Below are 24839 nucleotides of genomic sequence, written 5' to 3'. Positions count from 1 at the left end.
ATGCCCTATTTTAATACTTTAAACATAGTACATTAGTAGGCTAACAGCAAGCTCTGGAAATAAAAGTAACCGCTTGCATATTTAGGGGGCTCTTTTGGAAGTCACAAAGGAATCACCTGAAGTCAAAGCTCCCCTCTTTTCCTGGCAAGGCAGGGACGACGGCAAGCATAAAGTAGGTCCCAGCGCGCCGCAACCCGCGCAACTGGCTGGGTGGCGTCCCACTGCCTCGCGCCTCCACGCTGCGTCCTCCACGCTCTTCCCACGGCGGCGCCCCGCAGCGTCCTCCCCTGGGACGCCCGCTCAGCCGGGAGCTCGCGGCCGGTACTCACCTGCTGGGTATACGCCTCTTCACCACGACGAGAGGGGTGAGGGCCCCACGCCCCAGGCAACCCCGCTCTCAGGCCTCCTCCAGAACAGAACCCAGGGGACGCTACAACTCACACGCGCGCGGGCAGAGGCGAGGGGCGGGGGTGATAGACCCGGGGAGCGAACACACTTGGCGCACCGAAGATTCCCGCAGGCGCGCGCTCAGCTACTGCGGGCAGGCCAGGGGCCGCAGCGCGCATGCTCCTGGGTTGCCGTGGCTTGCAGCCGGCGGGTGCCGTGGGGCGGGCGCAGGGTGCGGTGGGGCGGTTGGTGATCGTCCTAGCCTGCGGTAGATGGTGTGCCCTGCCTTCGCTGCCCAGACGTTAAGAAAAGTGCACTGTGCGTCCAGGTGAATGTCGGGCTGCTGGTGAAGGTTTCTCTGATTCTTCCCTGTCAGACATTCCCGCACTTTTGTGGAGCTCTGCTCCGTGGGGAGAACCAGCTGGGCTGGGATAACGGGAGCCGGGTCCGCGCAGGCCGCTGGGACTTGCAGTCCGGGGGCCTGGCCGACCAGTTCGTTAGCCAATTTGGGAATGAGTACAACTGAAAATCACTCGAGGCGGGCGCGGTGGCTCAAGCCTGTAATCCCAGCACTTTGGGAGCTCGAGACGGGCGGATCACGAGGTCAGGAGATCGAGACCATCCTGGCTAACACGGTGAAACCCCCGTCTCTACTAAAAAATACAAAAAAAACTAGCCGGGCGAGGTGGCGGGCTCCTGTAGTCCCAGCAACTCGGGAGGCTGAGGCAGGAGAATGGCGTGAACTCGGGAGGCGGAGCTTGCAGTGAGCTGAGATCCGGCCACTGCACTCCAGCCTGGGCGACAGAGTGAGACTCCGACTCAAAAAAAAAAAAAGAAAGAAAATAAAATCACTCGAGAGCAGTGTTTGATTTGTATCAAATACGGGTCGGCATATTATCAATTCAGTGCCTACTGTGTGTGCTGAACACCTTGCCCTAGTCCTGGTCTTCACATTAGGATAAGCAGAAAGATGAACTTGCAAGGTAGAATGTAATGAACAAAATTCACATTACGAACTACAAGTGCTGTTGGAGATCAAGAGACAGAGTTAGAAAAAACTTCCTGGAAGACGTGGAGTTTGAATCAGCCTTTGAAACACGGAATGCTATCCAGTTGTGGGGGAAGTTGTAAAAATTAAAGGATGGAGATGCCAGGAGGTGTAAACAGGAACTCCATCCAGCTATAGTTGAGGGATTATGTTGGAGAGTGGACACTGCGGCTTAGATGGGGAAGTGGATGTGAGGGTTTTTTGGCTTCACTTTCAGAAAGGGCCTCCCGGTTGACTTTCTGTCTAATTGAGGTTATAAGTATAGACACAGAGGTACATCTTCAGGTTTGAATAAAAGGCACTACAGTACTTAATTGTTTCGAGTTTCTGGACCTCCTGGCCAGTGGTTGCTCTAAGAATTAATATATTTTTATAAATCTTGTAATTTACTTTTGAGTAGCAAAACTACATTGCATGGTGTGTGTTAGATGTAAATTTCAAAATATAGTATGATAGTTTTTGTAACCTGTTTCCACATTAGTTTTCATGTACCAGAAGTCCCAAGATAGAGAAGTGGGCCCAAATCTTTCTTGATCTACAGGAGCAGGACGTGATGACTTGGGAACTGGTCCTGAGAGGAGTAGGTGATTTAGTTTTGTTGCCTTTCAAAGACTTAAATAAATTCACAGATCAGAAAATCTTTTGTCACGCCACTTGTTCCTAGGTTTTGATTTTGGAAAACAAGGTAACAGTTAATTTTTAAACTTGCCAGTTAATGCAATACATGGAAGTCATAATGTTTTTTGTAGTACACTGAAATACTGCTGTATTCCACTGAACTAAGTAAAGAATTGTTAAGTTAAATTCTAATTCTTCCATAACCTAATAACAATAAAGGGTAGCTGGTACCATATATTTAGTAGATTATTTTTACAAAATGCTATTGTTGCCTTAATTACATCATAACTGTGAATGAGACCTTAATTCTGGACATAGAATCCTAATTCAAATTAAGTCTGAAAGAGCATCATTTAAGAAACATTGCTATAAGAGAGTTCAGAAAGATGTCATCATACTGTGTGACAATAGATGAACTGAGATAAAGATAAAATTGGATTTTGGTCTGAATTCAGATCTGCTAAGGAAGGAAACTGCATTAATACATTTAGAAATATTTCTAACAAGAGCCACGGGAAAATTAAAGGGAACCAAATTTCTGACTGGATCACAATTAAAGATATGTGACTATATACTAGGATATGCATTGTGTAACCATTTCCCCATGCTAGAAATTTTTCTGTGGTTTTATTTTGCTAGCACTCCTGAAACCAAATGGCAGGTGACAGAAGTAACCAAGGTGATTGAAAATTGTGCCAAAAAGAAGTCTGTGCTGATTCAGGGATCTCGCTTAGTCTTGTGCCCGCAGAACTGATTTAGAAATTTGTTTAGGCCAAGCACAGTGGCTCATGCCTATAATTCCAAGTGCTTTGGGAGGCTGAGGCAGGAGGATTGCTTGAGACCAAGAATTCGAGAGCAGCCTGAGCAACATAGCGAGACCCTGTCTTCACATAACAATAATAATAACAATAATAATAATTAGCCGAGCCTTAGAGACACATGCCTGTAGTCCTAGCTACTCAAGAGGCAGAAGCAGGAGGATCGCTTGAACCCAGGAGTTCGAGACTGTAATGGACCGTCATCATGTCACTGCACTTCAGCTTGGGTGAAAGAGTGAGACCCTGTCCCTGAAAAACAAACAGATAAACAAAAACTTGTGTGGCGTTCTAGTTTCTACTAATGTCTGGGGAATTGCATGAACTTGCATTTAACCGTCATGTTGAATGATACTCTTGTATTAGGCCTTTCTTGCATTGTAACAGAAGAATACTAGGTAATTTATAAAGAAAAGAGTTTTAATTTACTCACAGTTCTGCAGACTATACAAGCATGGCTCTAACATCTGCTTCTGGTGAGGGCATCAGGGAGCTTACAATCATAGTGGAAGGGAAGGGGAACCAGCATGTCACATGGCAAGAGAGGAAGTAAAAGAGACAAGGGGAAGGTCCTGGACAGACTCTTTTAAACAACTAGATCTCATGTGAAGTAACTGAGCAAGAACTCACTCATCATGAAGGGGATGGTGCTAAGCCAACCATGAGGGATCCACTCCCACAATCCAATCACTTCCCACCAGGCCCCATCTCCATTATTGGGAATCACATTTCAACATGAGATTTGGAGGAGACAAACATCCAAATCATGTCATTCCACCCTTAGCCTCCCAAATCTCACATCCTTCTGACATTTCAAAATATAATCACGCCTTTGCAATAGTCCCCAAAGTCTTAATTCATTCCAGCCTTAACTCAAAAATCCCAAAGTCCAAAGTCTCATCTGAAATTCAAGGCCAAATTCCTTCCACCTCTGCTCCTGCAAAATAAAAAACAAGTTATTTACTTCCTAGATACAATGGCAGTGCAGGCACTGGGGAAACATTCCCACTCCAAAAGGGAGAAATTGGCCCAAAGAAAGGAGTAATAGGCCCCATGCAAGTTTGAAATCCAGCAGGCCAGGCATTAAATCTTAAAGTTCCAACGTAATACTTGACTCCATGTCCTGCATCCAGAGCACACAGGTGCAAGGGGTGGACTCCCAAGGTCTTGGGGAGCTTCGCCTCTGTGGCTTTGCAGGGTGCAGCCCACATGGCGGTTGTCATGGGTTGAAGTTGAGTGCTTGCAGCTTTTCCAGGCAGGGAGTGCAAGCTGCTGGTGAATCTACTGTTCTGGAGTCTGGAGGGTGACGGCCTCTTCCCACAGCTCCACAAGGCAGTGCCCCAGTGGATACCCTGTGGGGGCTCCAACCCCACACTGCCCCTCAGCATTACCATAGTAGAGTTTATCTGTGAGTGTTCACCCTGTAGCAGTCTTCTGTCTGGGCACCCAGGCTTCTTCATATATCCCCTGATATCCAGGTGGAAGCTGCCAAGCCTCCTTCATACTTGCATTCTGAGCAATGCAGACTTAACACCCTGTGGAAGCCACCAAGGCTGACAGCTTGCACACTCGGGAGCTGCAGCCCAAGCTGTACCTGGGCCTCTCTGAACCAAGGCTGGGGCCAGAGCAGCTTAGATACAGGAAGCAGTGTCTTGAGGCTGAGCAGGGTGGTGGGGCCCTGGGCTTGCTCCCTGAAATCATTCATTCCTTCTAGGCCTATGGGCCTGTAATTGCAGGGGCTATCTGAAAAACTTCTGAAATGCCTTTGAGGCCTTATTCCCATTGTCTTGGATAATAGCACTTGGCTCTCTTTTAGTCAAGTTAATCTCTCTAGCAAGTGATTGCTCCACAGCCTGCTTAAATTATTTCTCTGCCACAGGGTCAGGCTGCAAATGTTTCAAACTTTTATGCTCTACTTCCTTTTTAAATATAAGTTCCAACTTTATTCCTTTGCTACCACATCTGATAATAGCCTGTTAGAAGCAGTCATGTCACTTTTTGAATGCTTTGGTGTTTAGAAATTTCTTCTGCCAGATACCCTAAGTCATCACTCTTAAGTCCAAACTTCCACAGATTCTGGGACATGGACACAGTGCAGCTAAGTTCTTTGCTAGGGCATAACAGGGGTGATCTTCACTCCAATTCCCAGTAACTTTCTCATTTCCATTTGAGACCTCATCAGCCTGGACTTCACTGTCCATATCTCTATCTGCATTTTGGCCACAACCATTTAGCCAGTCTCTAAGAAATTCCAAACTTTCCCTCATCTTCCTGTCTTCTTCTGAGCCCTCCATACTCTTATAACCTCTGCCCCTTACCAAGTTCCAAAGCCACTTCCACATCTTCAGGTATCTGTACAGAATGCTTCACATCTTGGCACCAACTTTCTGTGTTAGGTCATTTTTGTGTCACTATAAAGGAATTCCTGAGACTGAGTAGTTTATAAATAAAAAAAGTTTAATTGGCTCACAGTTCTGCAGGCTGCACAAATATGGCTGCAGCATCTGCTTCTGGTGACGGCCTCAGGAAGCTTACAATTGTGGTGGAAAGAAAGGAAAGTTGGCATGCCATATGGTGAGACAAGGAGCAAGAGAGAGAAAAGCAAGGTATCAGACTCTTTTAAACGATTAGATCTCATGTGAACTGAGCAAGAACCCACTCGTCACCAAGGGTATGGTGCTAAGCCATCCATGAGGGATCCACCCCCACAGTCCAATCACTTCCCACCAGGCCCCATCTCCAACACTGGGGATACATTTCAACATGAAATTTGGAGAGGACAAACATTCAAACTGTATCAACTCTGCTGCAAAGGTATTTGTGGAGCCAAAAAAGGATGTGGAAAGAGACGTAAATCTCATAGTGTCTTTTCAGCCTCCACTGACTAACACTATTTTTATTACATTTAATGATTTTTATAACTTAGAAATATAATAATTTGAAATCAGTTAATTGCTCTAGTTTTGTTTTGTTACCATCAACAAGTTGTTTTTTATATTTTTTTATTGAATTGATGTCTTATTGGTTTTCATTGTGAAATTTCAGAAGTTGGCTTCCATCCCAAAGACTCTATGAATGACAGGATGAGACGTTAGGAATTCTGGCTTTTGTAATCATAGAAAAGTAATGTGTTTGGTTTCATCTTTGACTTTAATTTCATTAATTACAAACATAAATTAAGAAAACACAGCAAAATCTATTGTACTAATACTAAAGAAGTTTATATATAATATATATATATTTATATATAATATATATATATTTTTTTGAGGTAGAGTCTCACTCTGTCACCCAGGCTGGAGTGCAATGGCACAATCTAGGCTCACTGCAACCTCCGCCTCCCGGGTTCAAGTGATTCTCCCACCTCAGCCTCCCAAGTAGCTGGGATTATGGGCACCCGTCATCATGCCCGGCTAACTTTGATATTTTTGTTGAGAGGGTGTTTCACCATGTTGGCCAGGCTGGTCTTGAACTCCTGACCGCAGGTGATCCACCCACCTCAGCCTCTCAAAGTGCTGGGATTACAGGTGTGAGCCACCGTACCTGCCCAGAAGTTTTTATATTTTATCACATCTATTACCCTGTGGGCATCATTAATAGATAAATGCTTGCAAAACAACAAATTGGACTTTTGTATACTTTCATATGCCAAGCCTCGCTAGAAAGAGATCTCCTGACTAACCCCCACCTTTTTTTTTTTTTTTTAGCTTTCAAAGGTTCAAGTGATACATTTCTTTATGAATGTTAAACTTACAATATAAGCCCTAGGAAATTTCATTTCAGAAATCACCAAAGTGATAGAGAAACTCCAGGTCATCTGATACAAAAATAGCTAATCCTCAATTTCCTTGCCTTTTAGAAAAAGCTTTAACTGCAAGAATCACAAATCAGCAATAACCTCAAAGAGAAGATAGGGTTTAACTGTGAGAGCCAATTTTCTAACACAGAGAATTGAATTGCTGTAAGAAGGCAGAAGTCTGCACTGTAATTTTTCTTTACTTTTGCATGAGATTTCAACAGAGCAGTGCAATATTCATCTAGATCTGTAATTTTATCCAAATTTTAAATGATTATCTTATCTCTTATGTAGAATGATAAATGAACAGGTTAGGAACACTTCCAGGTCTGCAAAAAAATGATTAATAATTTCTACAATAACATTTTATTTGATAGTTTGTTATAATTTTCTGTCTACGGGATGTGTGCTACTGCTAATGCCTTGCCTAGTTGAGCAGACAACATTTACAAGTATAGGCATCAATAAGCCAGGTCGTGATTTTAAGTGCAAAAATTTTAGAAGTTCTTGCAGAATGGATCATAAATTCAAAATTCTCTTTTCTCACCATTTTATTCTTCTGTCTTATTTTGGTATGTTAGTAGGAAGAATCTTAAGTGTGCTGGTAGTCTTTTAAGATTCTTTAATTTGTTAAGTGCCTTTTTTTTTTTTTTTTTTTTTTACTGATTATACAAATAATTTATCTTACTTAGACTTGATTATTTTCTGTTCCAAGTCTATTCATTATTTTTAACCACTGTCCAGATCTCTCTTTTGAATGTCTTATAAGCATTTATAAGCAGTATCTCCAAATTGAACTTGTTAATCCCATCTCAATTACCTTTCTATTTTGACGGTACTTGAAATGAAGCTACCTCTCAGTTGATCAAGCCAAAAGCCTGAAAGTCCTCCTCGACTCCTCGCTCACTTTGTCCTGCATATCTAATTGGTCACTAAATCCTGTGAATTCTACCTCTGAAATGAATCTCTCTCTACTCGCCTTCTCATATCCTTTTTTTTATTTTTGAGATGAAGTCTTGCTCTGTTGCTCAGGCTGGAGTACAGTGGCAGGATCTCAGCTCACTGCAATCTCTGCTTCCCACGTTCAAGTGATTCTTGTGCCTCAGTCTCCCAAGTAGCTGGGACTACAGGTGTGTACCACCATGCCCGGCTAGTTGTAATTTTAGTAGAGACAGTGGGGTTTCGCCATGTTGGCCAGGCTGGTCTCAAACTCCTGACCTCAAGTGATCCTCTCGCCTTGGCCTCCAAAAGTGTTGGGATTACAGGCATGAGCCACCACACCCGGCCCTCATATCTATTTTAAAATTCAGCTCTCTAGTATCTATCAATAGCCTTTTAATCAGTTTTTCTGCCTCCATAGAATATCTATATGTAATCATTGCTTCTTGGCCTTTTGGCTAAGATCAAATGTATATTTAATCAGATTCTTTTTTCTTTTCTTTTTTTTTTTTTTTTGAGACGGAGTCTCGCTCTGTCGCCCAGGCTGGAGTGCAGTGGCCAGATCTCAGCTCACTGCAAGCTCCACATCCCGGGTTCATGCCATTCTCCTGCCTCAGCCTCCCGAGTAGCTGGGACTACAGGCGCCTGCCACCACGCCCGGCTAATTTTTTGTATTTTTTAGTAGAGATGGGGTTTCACCGTGTTAGCCAGGATCGTCTTGATCTCCTGACCTCATGATCCGCCTGTCTCGGCCTCCCAAAGTGCTGGGATTACAGGCTTGAGCCACCGCGCCCGGCCCAGATCCTTTTTTTCTTACTGTAAAGTTTTATACTTTTCGGGGAAAGGGAGTTCATACATATTTTAATTAAAATAATTCCTTAGTATTTTGAAGTGTTTTTTTGGTACCATTTTTGTGGAAGTGATTTTTTTTCTAGTATATTAGCATGTAGGGAAGATACTGACTTTTGCAAATATTCTCTTGTATTCTGCCAATTCCAATTTTCTAATTATGTCTAAACTTTGTTTATTTAGTCTTTTGGGTTTTTCATATATAAAAACCTATCATCTACAAACAATGATAATTTTATTTTCCTCTTCTAAGAATTATACCTCTTACTTCCTTCTTTTGCATATCTCTTATTGCATTAACCAGGATTTCTATTAAATACTAAAGGTGACCAAATACAAATATGAAATAGTACAAGTGATAGTATATTTGTTTTGTTTCTCTTTACATTTAAAAATTTTTAAAGCATACTTTTAACCTCAAGTATCACAATAGTCAGTTTTCTTTTATGTGATTCTCAGTAATATTTCTTATTTATTTAGAAAGTTGAAATAAAAGGACCATCATGAAAAATATTTCAAGGAGAAGATTTTTTTTTTTAAAGTAAGGTATTAATGGAGTTTATAATATTTTGATTATTCCAAATAACCCTATTGTAAATGGGGGATAATCCTGATAAATGTGATACATTTGTTTCTATATACAAATCATAAATTTATATGTTAAAAAAGAAACAATAGGAGAGTTTAAGGATGAATTGTATTCTTATTTGGTCTGTGAATTATTTAATAAGATGAATTATTTATATATGTATTTATTTAATCTCTTACTTCAATATCTATTGTTTGTATGTTCTCTCACCTCGCCAGCAAGCCATTCCCTGCTTTGCTCAAAAAGATGTTTGTCAGTGAGTTAAATCTATGTGGGAGCAATATTTACATGTCTCTTAGAGTAACTGCAATTAAGATTCATATTTTATCCCTACCTTCTAGATGGAAATGATAAGTTATGAAAATTATACAGTATTCTGGGAATGCTGGGCAAGATATTTGGGAACTAATTAGGGAGGCCTCTATCAATCACTTGCCAGAGTCGTTCCCTCATACCTTCAGGGTTGCTCTCCCCTGGTCAAGAGTAGGATTAGGTATTTTTTATTGTCTTGAGGTAGGTACTGAAGGTTGAATAAGATATAAGGGAACGTCGCAGTCCGTGTAACCTCATTGAGCAGCGTTTAATAGTGGCACAGGAACAACTGGTAGATTTTGAAGTTCTTTCAGAAAGTTTGTAGACTGGACTCTTTTTATGATGTTTTTACTGTGGTCATGTCAATAGCCTGCTTTGGTTTTTGACACAAATTCATGTTTTTACTGTGATTGGAAAGCTTGAGCTTTCCAACTGTACATTAGTTTGGTTAGTATGTACAGTTGTTATTTCAGGAGTCTTTGCTATTCTATTTTTTAGCATTAAAATTAAAAAGAAATTCATACATCATATCATTCTAAAAAGGGTTTAACATTGCTAGAATAGTTTACCTATAGAATATTGGGGTTTATAAAAACTGGAAAAGAAATGCTTATTTTAACATACTGAATTTTTGTTAATGATACAACATACAACTAGAATTACTGGGAGTCTGTGGGAAATATGGTTTTGACACTTAGGAGAGTGAAGGCCGGAGACACAGATTCAGGAATCCATGGGAATACATGCACCCTCCAGAGCTTTGGAATGTACCCTACATTTAGGATATAAAGAGGTGTGGCCATTGAAGGATACAGAGAATAAGTGGCTACAGAGGTAGAAGGGTAGAGGGCAAGGATATATAAAGTTTTCAAAAAATAAGGGTGCTGAACATTGTCACACGTTACAGGGTAATAAATCAAGTAATAGCTAACACTAGTATAGCATTGAATTTTCAAAGTATTTTTGTATATATCTGATTTAACTTGACCCTCTTAAAAGATACATGAAGTAGGCAATACATGAATACCAAGAACTGACTCTTGGATTTTCTCATTAAAAGGCCATTTTTTAATATTCCAGAGAGCAATTCCTTTTTGGAAATTTTTAATTTTTATGGATACATAGTAGGTGTATATATATATATATGGGGTACATGAGATATTTTTGTACATGTGTAATAATCACATCAGGGTAAGTGGGTTATCCATTGCCTCAAGCATTTATCATTTCTTTGTGTTATAAATATTCCAATTGTACTCTTTCAGTTATTCTAAAATGTACTATAAATTATTGTTGACCATAGCCACCCTTTCGTGCTGTAAAATACTAGATCGTATTCATTGCATTGTACCTATTAACCTTCCCCATTCCCTGCCCCCTACCCAATACTCTTCCCAGTCTCTGGAAACCATCATTATACTCTCTATTTCCATGAGTTCAATTGTTTTAATTTTCAGTTCTCACAAATGAGTGAGAACATGCAAAGTTTTTCTTTCTGTGCCTGACTTATTTCACGTAACATAATGACCTCCAGTTCCATCCAAGTTATTGCAAGTGACAGGATCTCATTCTTTTTTATGGCAGAATAGTACTCCATTGCATATATATACCACATTTTCTTTATCCATTTATCTGTTGGTGGACACTTAGGTTGCTTCCAAATGTTGGCTCTTGTGAACAGTTCTGCAACAAACATGGGAGTGCAGATATGTCTTCAATATACTGATTTTCTTTCTTTTGCGTATATACCCAGTGGTGGAATTGCTGGATCATATGGTAGTTATATCTTCAGTTTTTTGAGGAACCCCATACTGTTCTCCATAGTGGCTGTACTAATTCACATTCCCACCAACAGGGTGTTAGGGTTGCCCTTTCTCAATGCTTTTGCCAGCATTCATTATTGCCTGTCTTTTGGTTAAAAGCCATTTTAAGTGAGTGAGATGATGTCTCATTGTAGTTTTGGTTTGCATTTCTCTAATGGTCAGTGATGTTGAGCATCTTTTCATATACCTGTTTGCCATTTGTATGTCTTCTTTTGAGAAATATCTATGTAGATCTTTTGCCCATTTTAAAATCAGATTATTAGATATTTTCCTATTGAGTTGTTTGAGCTCCTTGTATATTTTGGTTATTAATCTGTTATCAGATACATAGTTTGCATATATTTTCTCCCATTCTGAGGGCTGTTTCTTTGTTGATTGTTTCCTTTACTTTGCAGAAGCTTTTTAACTTGATGTGATCCCATTTGTCCATTTTTTTACTTTGATTGCCTGTGCTTTTGGGCTATTACTTAAGAAATCTTTGCCCAGACCAATGTCCTGGAAAGTTTCCCCAATTTTTCTTTTAGTAGTTTCATACTTTCAGATCTTAGATTTCAGTCTTTAATTCATTTTGATTTGATTTTTGTATATGGTGAGAGAGAGGGGTCTAGTTTCATTCTTCTGCATATGGATATCCAGCTTTCCCAGCCCCATTTATTGAAGAGACTATCTTTTCCCAATGTGTTTTTTTGGCACCTTGTTGAAAATGATTTCACTGTAGATGCGTAGATTTGTTTTTGGTTTCTTTATTCTGTTCCATTGATGTGTGTGTGTGTGTGTTTTAATGTCAGTGCCATGCTGTTTTGTTTAGTATAGCTCTGTAGCACAATTTGAAGTCAGTGGTATGGTTTGGCTTTTAGTATAGCTTTGTAGTACAATTCGAAGTCAGTGATATAGTTTGGCTGTGTCCCCATCCAAAATCTCATCTTGAATTATAATCCCCATAATCCCCATGTGTCAATGGGGGGACCACGTGGAGGTAATTGGATCATGGGAGTGGTTTCCCCCATGCTGTTCTTGTTATAGTGAGTGAGTGAGCCTCACAAGATCTGATGGTTTTATAGGTGCTTGTCATTTCCCCTGCTTGCACTCACTCTGTGCTGCTGCCCTGTGAAGAAGGTGCCTACTTCTCCTTTGCCTTCTGCCATGATTGGAAGTTTCCTGAGGCCTCCCCAGCAATGCAGAACTGTGAGTCAATTAAACTTCTTTCCTTTATAAATTACCCAGTCTCAGGTATTTCTTCATAACAGCGTGAGAATGGAGTACAGTCAGGTAATGTGATTTCTCGAGTCTTGTGTTTTCCTGCTTAGGATAGCTCTGGCTATTCTGAGTCTCTTTAGGTTTCCCTACAAATTTTAGGATTACTTTTTCTATTTTTGTGAAGAATGTTCTTGGTATTTTGATAGGGACTGGATTGAATATGTAGATTGTTTTGAATAGAATGGACATTTTAACAGTATTGATTCTTTGAATCCATGAACATGAAATATCTTTCCATTTTTTGTGTATCCTCTTCAATTTCTTGCATTTTATAGTTCTCATTGTGGACATCTTTTACGTCTTTGATTAAGTTAATTCCTAGGTATTTAATTTGATTTGTAACTATTGTAAGTGGGATTATTTTCTAGATTTCTTTTTCATATTGTTCACTGTTGGCATACAGAAATGCTAATGAATTTTGTATATCGATTTTCTATCCTGCAACTTTGCTGAATTTGTTCATCATTTCTAATAGTTTTTTCGTGTGAAATCTTTATGTTTTTCTAAATACATAATTATATAATCTCCAAACAAGGATAACTTGAGTTCTTGCTTTCCAATTTGGATGCCCTTTATTTCTCCCGTCTGAGTGCTCTAGCTAGGACTTTTAGTACATGTTGAACAACAGTGGTGAAAGTAGGCATGCTTGTTTTGTTCCAGATCTTAGAGGACAGGCTTTCAGTTTTTCCCTGTTTGGTATAACACTAGCTGTGGGTCTGTCACATATGGCTTTTAGTGTGTTGGGGTATGTTTCTTATATACCCAGTTGTTGAAGATTTTTTTCATGAAGTGATGTTGAATTTTATCAAATGCTTTTTTAGCATAAATTGAAATAATCATATGATTTTTGTCTCTTATTCTGTTGATATGATGAATCATATTGTTTCAGTTGTGTATGTTTAACCACCCTTGCATCCCTATGATGAATCCCATTTGGTCATAATGAATGATCTCTTTAATATGATGTTGAATTCGGCTTGCTAGGATTTTGTTGAGGATTTTTGCATCAATGTTCATCAGATACATTGGCCTGTAGTTTTCTTTTTTTGATGTCACTTTGTCTGGTTTTAGTATCAGGGTAATACTTGTAGAATGAGTTTGGAAGTATTCCCTTGTCCTCTATTTTTTGGAACAGTTTGAGTAGGATTAATATTAGTTCTTTAAATATTTGCCAAAATTTAGCAGTGAAGCCATCAGGTCCCAGGCTTTTCTTTGCTTGGAGACTTTTTATTATGGCTTTGATCTTGTTACTTCTTATTGGTCTATTCAAGTTTTGGATTTCTTCATGGTTCAATCTTGGTAGGTTGTATGTGTCTAGGAGTTTATTCATTTCTTCTGGGTTTTTTAATTTACTGGCATATAATTTCTCATAGTGGCCTCTAATGGATCCTTTGAATTTCTGTAGTATCAGTTGTAATGTCTCCTTTTTCATCTCTGATTTTATTTATTTGGATTTTCTCTCTCTTTATCTTAGTGAGTCTGGCTAATGGTTTGTCAATTTTGTTTAACTTTTCAAAAAACAACTTTTTATTTTATTGGTATTTTCTATTTTTTTATTTTAATGTGATTTATCTCCTGCTCTGTTTTTTCTATTTCTTCTATGAATTTTGGGTTTGATTTGCTCTTGCTTTTCTAGTTCTTTAAGATGCATCTTTAGGTTGTTTATTTGAATTTTTTTTCTTTTTAAAAATTTTTTGACATAGACACTTATTGCTGTAAACTTTCCTCTTAGTACTGCTTTTGCTGTATCCCGTAGGTTTTGGTATGTTATGTTTCAATTTTCATTTGTTTCAAGGAATTTTCTTAATTTCTTCATTGAGCCACTGGTCATTCAGAGGCATATTGTTTGTATAGTTTCCAAAGTTCCTCTTGTTATTGACTTTTGATTTTATTCCAGTGTAGTCAGAGAAGATACTTGATATGATTTCAAAGGTTTTGAATTTTTAAAGATCTATTTTGTAGCCTAACATATGGTCTATTCTTGAGAATGATCTATGTGGTGAAGAGAAGAATGTGTATTCTTCAGCCATTGGATGAAACGTTCTGTAAATATCTATTAGGTCCATTTGGTCTTTAGTTTAGATAAGGTCTGATATCTTTTGGTTGATTTTCTGTCTGGATGATCTGTTCAGTGTTGAAAGTGGGATGTTGAAATCTCCAACAATTGCTGTATTGGTTGTCTATCTCTCTGTTTAGCTCTAATAATATTTGTTTTATATATCTGAGTGCTTCAGTGTTGGGAGCATATATATTTACAATTGTTACATCGTGATGAATTGATCCCTTTTATATCATGACCTTCTTTGTTTTTGTCTTGAAATTTATTTTATTTGATATAATTATAGCTATTCCTGATCTTTTTTGGTTTCCATTTGCATGGAATATCTTTTATCATGCTTTTCAGTGTTTATGTGTTTTTACAGGTGAAATGTAGGTCTCACCCAAGGCCTATTGGTGAGAGTCCTGAGAGTCTTGATGTTTATTCAAGCCCCAAGGACTATTTAGTGAGAAAATGATGAATCCTGCCAGGACTAGGTCTTCCCCTTCAGTGAAGCAGCTCCCTTCTGGCCTAGGGTAGGTTTAGAAATGCCACTGAAGGGTGAGGGCCTGGGGTCAGAGGTTTTAGGAATTTGTTTGGTGCTTTATTTTGCTGGGGCTGAACTGGTACCCAGGTTGCAAGACTAAGTCCTCTCTGCTTTTCCCCTTTCTTTCCTCAAGCAGAAGGGCTATCTGCTCATGGGCACTACTGCCCCAGGCCAGTGGTGACTATACCCTGACTACCACTGATGTTTATTCAAGGCCTAAGGGGTTTTTAGTCAGCAGTCTGTGAGTCCTACCAAGCCTGGTTCTCTCCCATCAGAGCTGCAGGTTCCTTTCTGGCCCAGGATGGGTCTAGTAATGCCCTCCAAGAGCTAAGGTCTAGAATCAGGGACTTTAGGAGTCTGCTTGGTACACTTCGTTTGACTGTGGCTGAGCTGGATACCCAAGTGTATTATTAGTCCATTCTCACACTGCTAGAACAATACTATCCTTTAAAATATAATTTATAAAGGAAAGAGGTTTAATTGACTCACGGTTCCGCATGCTTGGGAAGGCCTCAGGAAACTTAGAATCATGGTGGAAGGTGAAGGGGAAGCAAAGACCTTCACATGGTGGCAGGAGAGAGAAATGCAAGCAGGGGAAATACCAGATGCTTGCAAAACCATCAGATCTTGTGAAAAACTCATTCACTATTATGAGAACAGCATGGGGGAAACCACCCCTATGATCCAATCACCTCCCACTAGGTCTCTCCCTCAGCAGCTGGGGATTACAGTTCAAGATGAGATTTGGGTGGGGACACAAAGCCTAACCATATCACCAAGTTGCAAGACAAAGTCATGTTTACTCTTCCTCCTCCTTTTCTCAAGCAGAAGGTGTCTCTCACTGTGGCCACCACAGGTGGAAATGTGCTGGGTCACACCTGAAGCTAGCACAACACTGGGTCTTGCCCAAGGTTGTGGTGACTACTGACTGGCTACCTCTGATGTTTATTCAAGGCCCAAGGGTTCTTTAGTCAGCAGGTGGTGAATTCTGCCAGGATTGCAACCTTTCCTTCAGGGCAGTGGGTTCTCTTCTGGCCCAGTGTCGGTTTAAAAATGTTATCTGGTAGACAGTGCCAGGAGTGGGGACTTTAGGACTCTGCTTGGTGCTTTATTTTACTGTGGCTGAGCTGGTATCCAAGTTGCAAGATGAAGTACTCTTTGCTCTTCCCTCTTATCCTGGAGCTGTGAGCTGTACTGCCTGAAATTGGGGGAGGGGTGATGCAAGCACTCCCTTGGCCACCCCAGCTGGTGTCTCACTGGATCTTGTGCACCCTGAGTCCACTGGCTGTGAGCCCTGCACAGTACCAGGACTTGCCTGGGAATTGTGGTCCTTGTGGACTAGACTGCCTTTCAAATTGATTAGGACCCCAGAGTGCTTTAGCCAATGGTGGTGGGCCTAGCTGGAAGTCAGGTTCTGACTGCTGGGATGGACAATTCCCCTCTGGCTAGGGCTTGTCTAAATGCTCTGTGGGTGCTGGCCAAATTCTGCCCTGTGTTGCTTTCCGCTGTGTTAGGGGAGCAGGGAGTTCCAATGCAAAGTCCCCCAATCACTTTGCTGTCCTTCCCCACAAGTGCATAGATTCTCTCTTCCTGCCACACTGCCTGACGATGAGAGAGACGTGGTATAGGCAATTCAAGATCGTCTTTCCTACTCTCTTCAGTGCCTCTTTCCTTGATATGATGTTAAAACCAGGCACTATGATTGCTCACCTGATTTTTGGTTCTTATGAAGGTGCTTCTTATGTGGATAGTTGTTCAATTTGATGTTCCTGCAGTGCAGATGATTGCTGGAGGATTCTATTCAGCCATCTTGCTTTACTTCCTAAGAGAGAGTAATTTCACCGTATATAAAGAGCTCATACAAACTGATAAAAAGGTGAAATTTAAGAAAACAAGGAAAATATGTGAACTGGCATTTTAAAGGAGACGATGTTCAAAGGGCTGATGAATATTTGAAAAGATATGAGAATACATAATGATAATGAGAACACATAGACACAGGGCGGGGCACATCACACGCCTGTTGGAGGGTTGGGGGCTGGGGGAGGGATAGCACTGGGAGAAATACCTAATGTAAATGACGAGTTAATGGGTGCAGCAAACCAACATGGCACATGTATACCTATGTAACAAACCTGCGTGTTGTGCACATGTACCCTAGAACTTAAAGAAGAAGAAGAATAATAATAGATGTTCAATGACAAAACAAGATGCAAGTTTAACCCTCCCTGCTTTTTTTGCAGATGTCAGAAGAGATGGATAATGTTACAGCTGAAGAAATTACAGACAAGCATCTCCAAAAAGGTTATCAATAAGTATACCATAACTCTGATACTCTTCCTTTTTATTTTTAAAAGATGTAAATGATTAATCCTGTGCCAGGGTTTCAGCTGGGAACACAAATTTCCTAAGGAATCAGTTTAAAGAGAAATTAAACTTCCTAAATAGAACAAGATGGGCATAAGGAAATACATGGAAAAGTCAATGGATGTAATAAAGCTGAATTTCATTTTCTGTTTGTCACTGCAAACATGGAGATTCCACTGGTGGTGAGACTGTTTTAGACCACAAAGATACATAGGTGCAGAACCTGCTTCAGCAAACTTCAAATCTCAGGGAGAAAAATACATAAATAATGGTTGAGCTCTGGTTCATTCACCAAGCAAGTATTTATTGAGCATGTATTATATGCCATCTGCCATTCTAAGTTATGGGAATAGAGTATAAACAAAACCAACTAGTTATTTTTAAATTTTACCAAGGAATACTGTGGTTAAACCTGGAGATTCTCATGACCTATAGTTAGTTATTTAGCTTTATGCTTACCCTTTATTTCTACAAACTTCTATGTAACCTTTAAGCACTCAAAGACAGGGAATAGAAAAAGTAAAAAGCAAGGCAAAGTGATCAATAGATTCTTAATTTTTTACTGTACCTAGGGGATTGCATGATCTTGCATGATCTCTTTTATTCCATCCAGTGAATGAGCAGAAAATAACACATGGCTTGGAGTACACACAAGGGCTTGAGACTTTTTTTTTTTTTTTTTTTTTTTTTTTAAGAAACAGAGTCTTGCTCTGCTGCCTAAGGCTGGAGTGCAGTAGTGCAGTCATAGCTCACTGCGGCCTCAGACTTCTGGGCTCAAGTGATGGTCCCACCTCAGCCTCTCAAGTAGCTGGGACTACAGGCATGTGTGTTAATTTTTTTTTGAGACGGAGTTTTGCTCTTGTTGCTCAGACTGGAGTGCAATGGCGCGATCTTGGCTCACCGCAACTCCGCCTCCCAGGTTCAAGTGATTCTCCTGCCTCAGCCTCCTGAGTAGCTGGGATTACAGGCATGTGCCACCATGCCCAGCTAATTTTGTATTTTTAGTAGAGATGGGGTTTCTCCATGTTGGTCAGGCTGGTCTGAAACTCCTGACCTCAGGTTATCTGCCCGCCTCGGCCTCCCAAAGTGCTGGGATTACAGGCGTGAGCCGCTGTGCCTGGCCCCCAAATTTTTTTTTTTGTTGAGACAGGGTCTTGCTATGTTGCCCAAGCTGGTCTCAAATTCCTGGCCTCAAGCAATCCTCCTGCCTCGGCCTCCCAAAGTGCTGAGATTGCAGGCATAAGCCTTCTTTATACCCTATAAAACTTTCCTTTTCTCTAATAGCTGGAAAAAGTAGGGGTGAGAATTTTGTAATGATTTTACAAAACTAATATAATTAAAATGAGTATCCAGAGACTTACCGTTCTTCTTTTTTTAGATTCCTCTCTTTTCAGTTTAATATAATTGAAGTAACCAGGCTTTGATATTTGTGTATTAGTATACTTCACAGAGATGTCTCACAGATTTTTAAAATATGAGCTTTGTTTTTGTTTTGGTTTGTTTTGTTTTTGGCCAAAGATGGGCTCTGGCCAGTAGCTGAGGAAGCAACAAAAGAAGGTGACAGAGACTTAATATGTACCCACAATAATTAAAAATTCAAAAAAGAGGGCTGAGTGCTGTGGCTCATGCCTGTAATCCCAGCACCTTGGGAGGCTGAGGTGGATGGATCACCTGAGGTCAGGAGTTTAAGACCAGACTGGCCAACATGGCGAAACCCCATCTCTACTAAAAATATAAAAAAGAAAGTTAGCCGGGTGCAGTGGCACACGCCTGTAATCCCAGCTACTCGGGAGGCTGAGACAGGAGAATTGCTTGAACCCAGGAGTGGGAGGTTGCAGCGAGCCAAGATGGTGCCATGGCACTCTGGCCTGGGTGACAAGAACAAAACTCTGTCTCCATAAAAAAAAAAAAGTTTAAAAAAGAAGATGACAGAGGATTGAAAGTTGTCATAAAGAAAAACAAAAATCAGTGCTGAATGGGTGAAGGTATTTATTCCAGATGGAAAAGGGGAAAGGACATCTATTGGTCTTAGATTCTAAGCTCTCGTAAGACAATAACCTAGTTTTCATAATGGTCATGAGGCTTAGAAAAGCATGCAATTAAAGAATTTAATAAATACTTTTGCCGCTATTGTTGTTTAATTATAATAAAGTGTCATAAACTCTTTATTATGTTGGTTTCCTGATAGATTTAGATGCAGAAGAAAATCAAAATGTAGTAAAGACAATGAGAGGCAAAGTGAGAGAAAAGCTAAAAATTTCTAAGGTAATGCTTTTTAAAATTTCCTGTTTTCAAATTTACTATTTAAATGAGACATTTAGCACAGTAAAATTTTCTTTGTCAAAAGAGAGCTGAAATTCAGTGTTAATATAGCTCCTTAATTCCTAAAGGCTTCCTATATATATATTTTCCTTTTGTCTCATAACATCCTTATAATGTCAAACCTAAAGCCAAGAAGAGCTAGGTGATTTGGTCATAGTAATTATAAATGATATTTCGGTATGTTTGCTGGTATTTCATATACACATACCATACTTTTTAAAAGAAAAGCATTGCAAAGTATTGAAATTTATAAATTTTGGATAAAAGACTTATGAGCACCATTATGTCTATTTCTGAAAAGATTTATTTCTGTTGTGTTTCAGATTAATAAAGGTGAAAAATCTTCAATGGAGCAGCTCATTGACAGCAAAATATATCGAAGGTCCAAGGTGAATAACTTTTCTCTGTTTTTACTTTTTAAAACAGCTTTATGGAAATATAGTTTACATAGCAAAACTTCACCCATTTGAAGTGTGTATGACAATGATTTCTAGTAAATTTACAGAATTGTTTAATCAATACCACAGTTTAATTTTTATCACCCAAAAAAGATTCCTCTTTATCAGTGATTGCCCATTTGCAATCACGCTCTATTCTTACTTGGCATTACTTTTTATCCTAAAAAAACTATAATAAAATATAATTAAAAGATACACTTAAGAACATTAAAATTTTAAAGAGTTTATTTGAACAGACAACAATTCATGAATTGAGGAGTGCCAGTCTGCAGATGGTTAGGGCTCCACCGAAGGGGCATGCAGGGAAAACTTTTAAACGGTGCATGCGGAAGTAAGGCAAAGAAAACATTGATTGACTAGAATGGAGCAGTAGCCTTAAAGTTCCTAGTTAGAGATTAGTTGGCAGTTTCTGATTGGTAAAACTAAAGTTTCATTTTCCTTGGATAGGGCCATTCACACTGAGTTGGGTTTTGGTTTGCTTACATAGGAACTCAGGGCCCTAGAGCTGCTTCCGTCTAATGGCCTCCCAATTAATTATTTTCACAATGTTATAGGTGATATCCAACTGACAGATTTTTAATGTGTAATCAATATTTGAAAAGTCAATGTGTAATCACATATTTGGAACTTGAAATGACAAAACAGCTCATATTTTTAGAGAGTTATATTATTTAGAGTACAAGCTAAGTAGCTGTAACAAAAAGAGTCGAAGTAAAGTGTTTTCATTAAGATAGAAGTTTCCTTTTTATCTAATATAACAAATCAGTAATCGGGGCTGATAGGAAAGTTTTGCCATCTCCAGTATGTGGTTTCCATCTGTGAGTCCAATGGCAAAGCTCTAGTTTTCCATTTGCTAGCGAAAGGGAAGGGGGAAAGAAAGAACCAAAGAATTTTAGGTTGATCTTTTAGGGGACAAGACCAGCAAACTGCACATATCATTTCCACCAAATGAATGTGGAAGAAGTGTCTAGGTTCCACTATTAGAGATGGGAGAAAAGACTGTAAAGAGCAACTCATAGTTTCTGCCACAAGCACCTAGTGTATATAACTGCACATTTTAAAATGCAAGGGTTTTTTTTTTTTTAATTTTTCTTTGGCTCCTCCACAGAGCCCCTCTTAGGTGCTTAATAAAAATTATTTTAATTAAATGTAAAGGTAAAAGCAGACTAAAAAGTGATGTTTATGTGCATGTTATTCACTTAACACATGAATTAAAACATGCCTAAATTGGATTTAATTTCACTACGAATAGTAAAAACTATAAAGACTTACAAAGTTTGTCAAGGTCAATCCATTGAGTATCAGGAAAAGGGTTAAAAGGAAGAGAAATTGACTTCTAAGAAACACAATCCCAGTTATCACACAGGGATATCTGCTCAGGAAGCAGATTTTAGCAAGCGATTTTGAGATGTGCAGAGATGATGGGGGGTAAAAGTATATACTGACAGTTCGTATAAGCAGCACTGTTACAAGGTGAATAACTTTTAAGTTAATGTGATGGCTACATTGTAGATACAAACAATATAAAGATAAGCTTTTATCTTATAAGATAAAATCTTATAATTTTATACTTTATAAAATTATATCTTATATAAAATTATATCTTATAATTTTATATTTTACATATTTTAAATTATTTGATTCCTAGAAACTATGAGTTTTACTTTTTATTATAGAATTGATTGCTTTCCCAAGCCTTCCTTAAAACAGTTCATTTTAATATATGTGTGTGAGAAAGAAGTGATGTGATTGATCAATTCAAAGAGTCAGACTTTACAAGAGTGAAAAATGAGAGCTTCTGTATCAGTGGGTTTACAACTAAGAATATGCCACTTTTCAGGCTTTTAATTGCTTCTAACTCCATGAAAGATTGTGGACTGAGGTGGCAGTCTGAGTGTGTGTGTGTGTGTGTGTGCGCGCGCGCGCACGCACACACGCGCACACCTTAACAGGACAGCACCAAAAACAAGGAGAAAAAAGAAAGTTCCACTGGAGCCAGCATTTTGGTCAAACTCTTTCCTCCCAGACTAGAGTGAGGAGATAGTTTGGGAAGATGAAGAAGATTTTGGCTCTATATTCTGGCTTTTCTTGCAGTTACCAGAACATTAGAAACAGAACAAAAATAACAAAAATAAAAAATAAAAAATAAAAAATTCATGAACCAAACAGACTCAAAGCTAAATATGCCTTGATATTATCTGCCCTGTTCACTAGCAAGATAACAATTATGTTTACCATATTACAGAAAAGTATTTCCTTTACTTATAAGCAGAAAAAGCATTTATTTCAACACTAAATACTGGTTTATCATAGTTGTCTCCACAGACTGAAGTCTCATTGGATGAAAGTCTTTCATTTTTCATTCTGAGTGGTGAAGAAGGTTCAGCTTTGGGCAAGTCTTCAGAGCAGGTTGGATTTATTCTCTTCCCTTCCACCATCTCACTCTCAGGAAAAAATGATTCTGTATTAAAAGCGCAGAATGAAATACTTGGATGGGAGATGAAGTTTTATTATCATGCCTCTTCTTTTTGAATTAAGAAGCTGTTCATAATAATAAAACCTAGCATTTATTGAGTGCGCTCTGAATGCTCAGTGATTACTAAGTTTTTAACACGGATTGTAGCATTCAATCCTCGTCTTAACTCTGAGGCAGGCATTATGCTTATCTTTACAGGTGACGAAAATCAGGCAAAGAGGGTTAAGCCTTGATAGAGCTGGAAAGTCTAAGCTGTCAGCTCAAAAGCTAATCCAATCCCAAGGCCTCTTCTAGTCAGTCTCTCTCAGTCCCCCTCAAACTGTATAGTCTCCCGTTTCTCTGGGGTTGCCCTTTCCTCCAGTCCTACTTAGCCTCACTGGTCTTTCCCATCTCCTCTTGACTTGTCTCCCTATCTGCTGTTGTTCCTGGACACTTTCTTCTATCCCTCTGTACCTTCCAGTCTCCCCACAGTCTTCTTGAGCCCCCTGCTACCCAGTGAGATGGGTACCTCCTATTCCCAGTAGTTCTACATAATGTCTTTTGCCACCTCTTGGGCCCTCCAGATCCCTCAGGTCCCCCTGTCAAGTCCCTCTGGGACCCCCATTTACCTTTCTACTTCCGCCTCCCAGTCCCTTCCAGTCACCTTTCTTTGCATTCTGCTCCAGTTCTTTCAAGAATGAAAGAATGAAATTTTGTTATTTCTGCTCCAGTTCTTTCAAGAATGAAATTTTGTTATTGTTGTTTTTCGCACAATTAAAAAAAAACTTTAAAATTTTAAACAAGTAAAACATACACAGTATAAAAACGTAATGCAGAAAGCCACAAGGAAGAAAATAAAAATCACCTGAAATCCCACTAACCTAAGATAGTCACTATTATCATTTTTTCCTACTTTTCTCTATGCTTAGCCCTGTACATGGACACACACAGTTTTTATTACTATTATACTTTAAGTTCTGGGATACTTGTGCTGAGCGTGCGGGTTTGTTACATCGGTATACACATGCCATGGTGATTTGCTTGCACCCATCAACCCATCATCTACATTAGGTATTCTTCTAATGCTATCCCTCCCCTAATCCCCCACCCCCTGACAGGCCCCGGTGTGTGATATTCCCCTCCCTGTGTCCATGTGTTCTCGTTGTTCAGCTCCCACTTATGAGTGAGAACATGTGATGTTTGGTTTTCTGTTCCTGTGTTAGTTTCCTGAGAATGATGGTTTCCAGCTTCATCCACGTCCCTGCAAAGGACACGAACTCCTCCTTTTTTATGTCTTCATAGTATTCCATGGTGTATATGTGCCACATTTTTTTTTATTCGGTCTATCATTGATGGGTATTTGGGTTGTCCAAGTCTTTGCTATTGTGAACAGTGCTGCAGTAAAGATAAATGTGTGCATGTGTCTTTATAGTAGAATGATTTGTAATCTTTTGGGTATATACCCAGTAATGAGATTGCTTGGTCAATAATGGTATTTCTGGTTCTAGAACCTTGGGGAATTGCCACACTGTCTTCTACAATGGTGGAAGACACTCCCACCAGCAGTGTAAAAGCGTTCCTATTTCTCCCTATCCTCTCCAGCATCTGTTGTTTCCTGACTTTTTAATGATCACCATTCTAACTGGTGTGAGATGGTATCTCATTGTGGGTTTAATTTGCATTTCTCGAATGACCAGTGATGGTGAGCTTTTTTTTCATATGTTTGTTGGCTGCATAATGTCTTCTTTTGAGAAGTGTCTGTTCATATCCTTCGCCCACTTGTTGATGGGGTTGTTTTTGTCTTGTAAATTTGTTTAAGTTATTTGTAGATTCTGAATATCAACCCTTTGTCAGATGGATAGATTGCAAAAATTTTATCCCATTATGTAGGTTGCCTGTTCACTCTGGTGATAGTTTCTTTTGCTGTGCAGAAGCTCTTTAGTTTAATTAGATCCCATTTGTCAATTTTGGTTTTTGTTGCCATTGCTTTTGGTGTTTTAGTTATAAATCCTTTGCCCATGCCTATGTCCTGAATATTATTGCCTAGGTTTTCTTGTAGGGTTTTTATGGTTTTAGATCTTACATTTAAGTCTTTAATCCATCTTGAGTTAATTTTTGTATAAGGTGTAAGGAAGGGATCCAGTTTCAGTTTTCTGCATATGGCTAACCAGTTTTCCTAACACCATATATTAAATAGGGAATCCTTACCCCATTGCTTA

At 39.3% G+C, this 24839-nt stretch overlaps 1 protein-coding gene across 1 annotated transcript in view; it reads left to right on the top strand.

Annotated features, from left to right (window-relative positions):
- Nucleotides 1-309: 309 nt before the first annotated feature.
- Nucleotides 310-24839, top strand: part of CC2D2B (coiled-coil and C2 domain containing 2B) — a 143099-nt gene continuing 118569 nt past the window's right edge. The window contains 5 exon segments of the mRNA XM_030940402.1: nucleotides 310-365; nucleotides 17262-17322; nucleotides 19574-19650; nucleotides 20031-20096; nucleotides 22479-22574. Of these exon segments, the coding sequence (XP_030796262.1) occupies nucleotides 17262-17322; nucleotides 19574-19650; nucleotides 20031-20096; nucleotides 22479-22574 (300 nt within the window). The 5' untranslated portion in view covers nucleotides 310-365.

Source organism: Rhinopithecus roxellana, chromosome 11 (assembly GCF_007565055.1).
Source record: "Rhinopithecus roxellana isolate Shanxi Qingling chromosome 11, ASM756505v1, whole genome shotgun sequence".
NCBI lineage: Eukaryota > Metazoa > Chordata > Mammalia > Primates > Cercopithecidae > Rhinopithecus > Rhinopithecus roxellana.
This window is presented reverse-complemented; position numbering and strand designations above follow the sequence as displayed.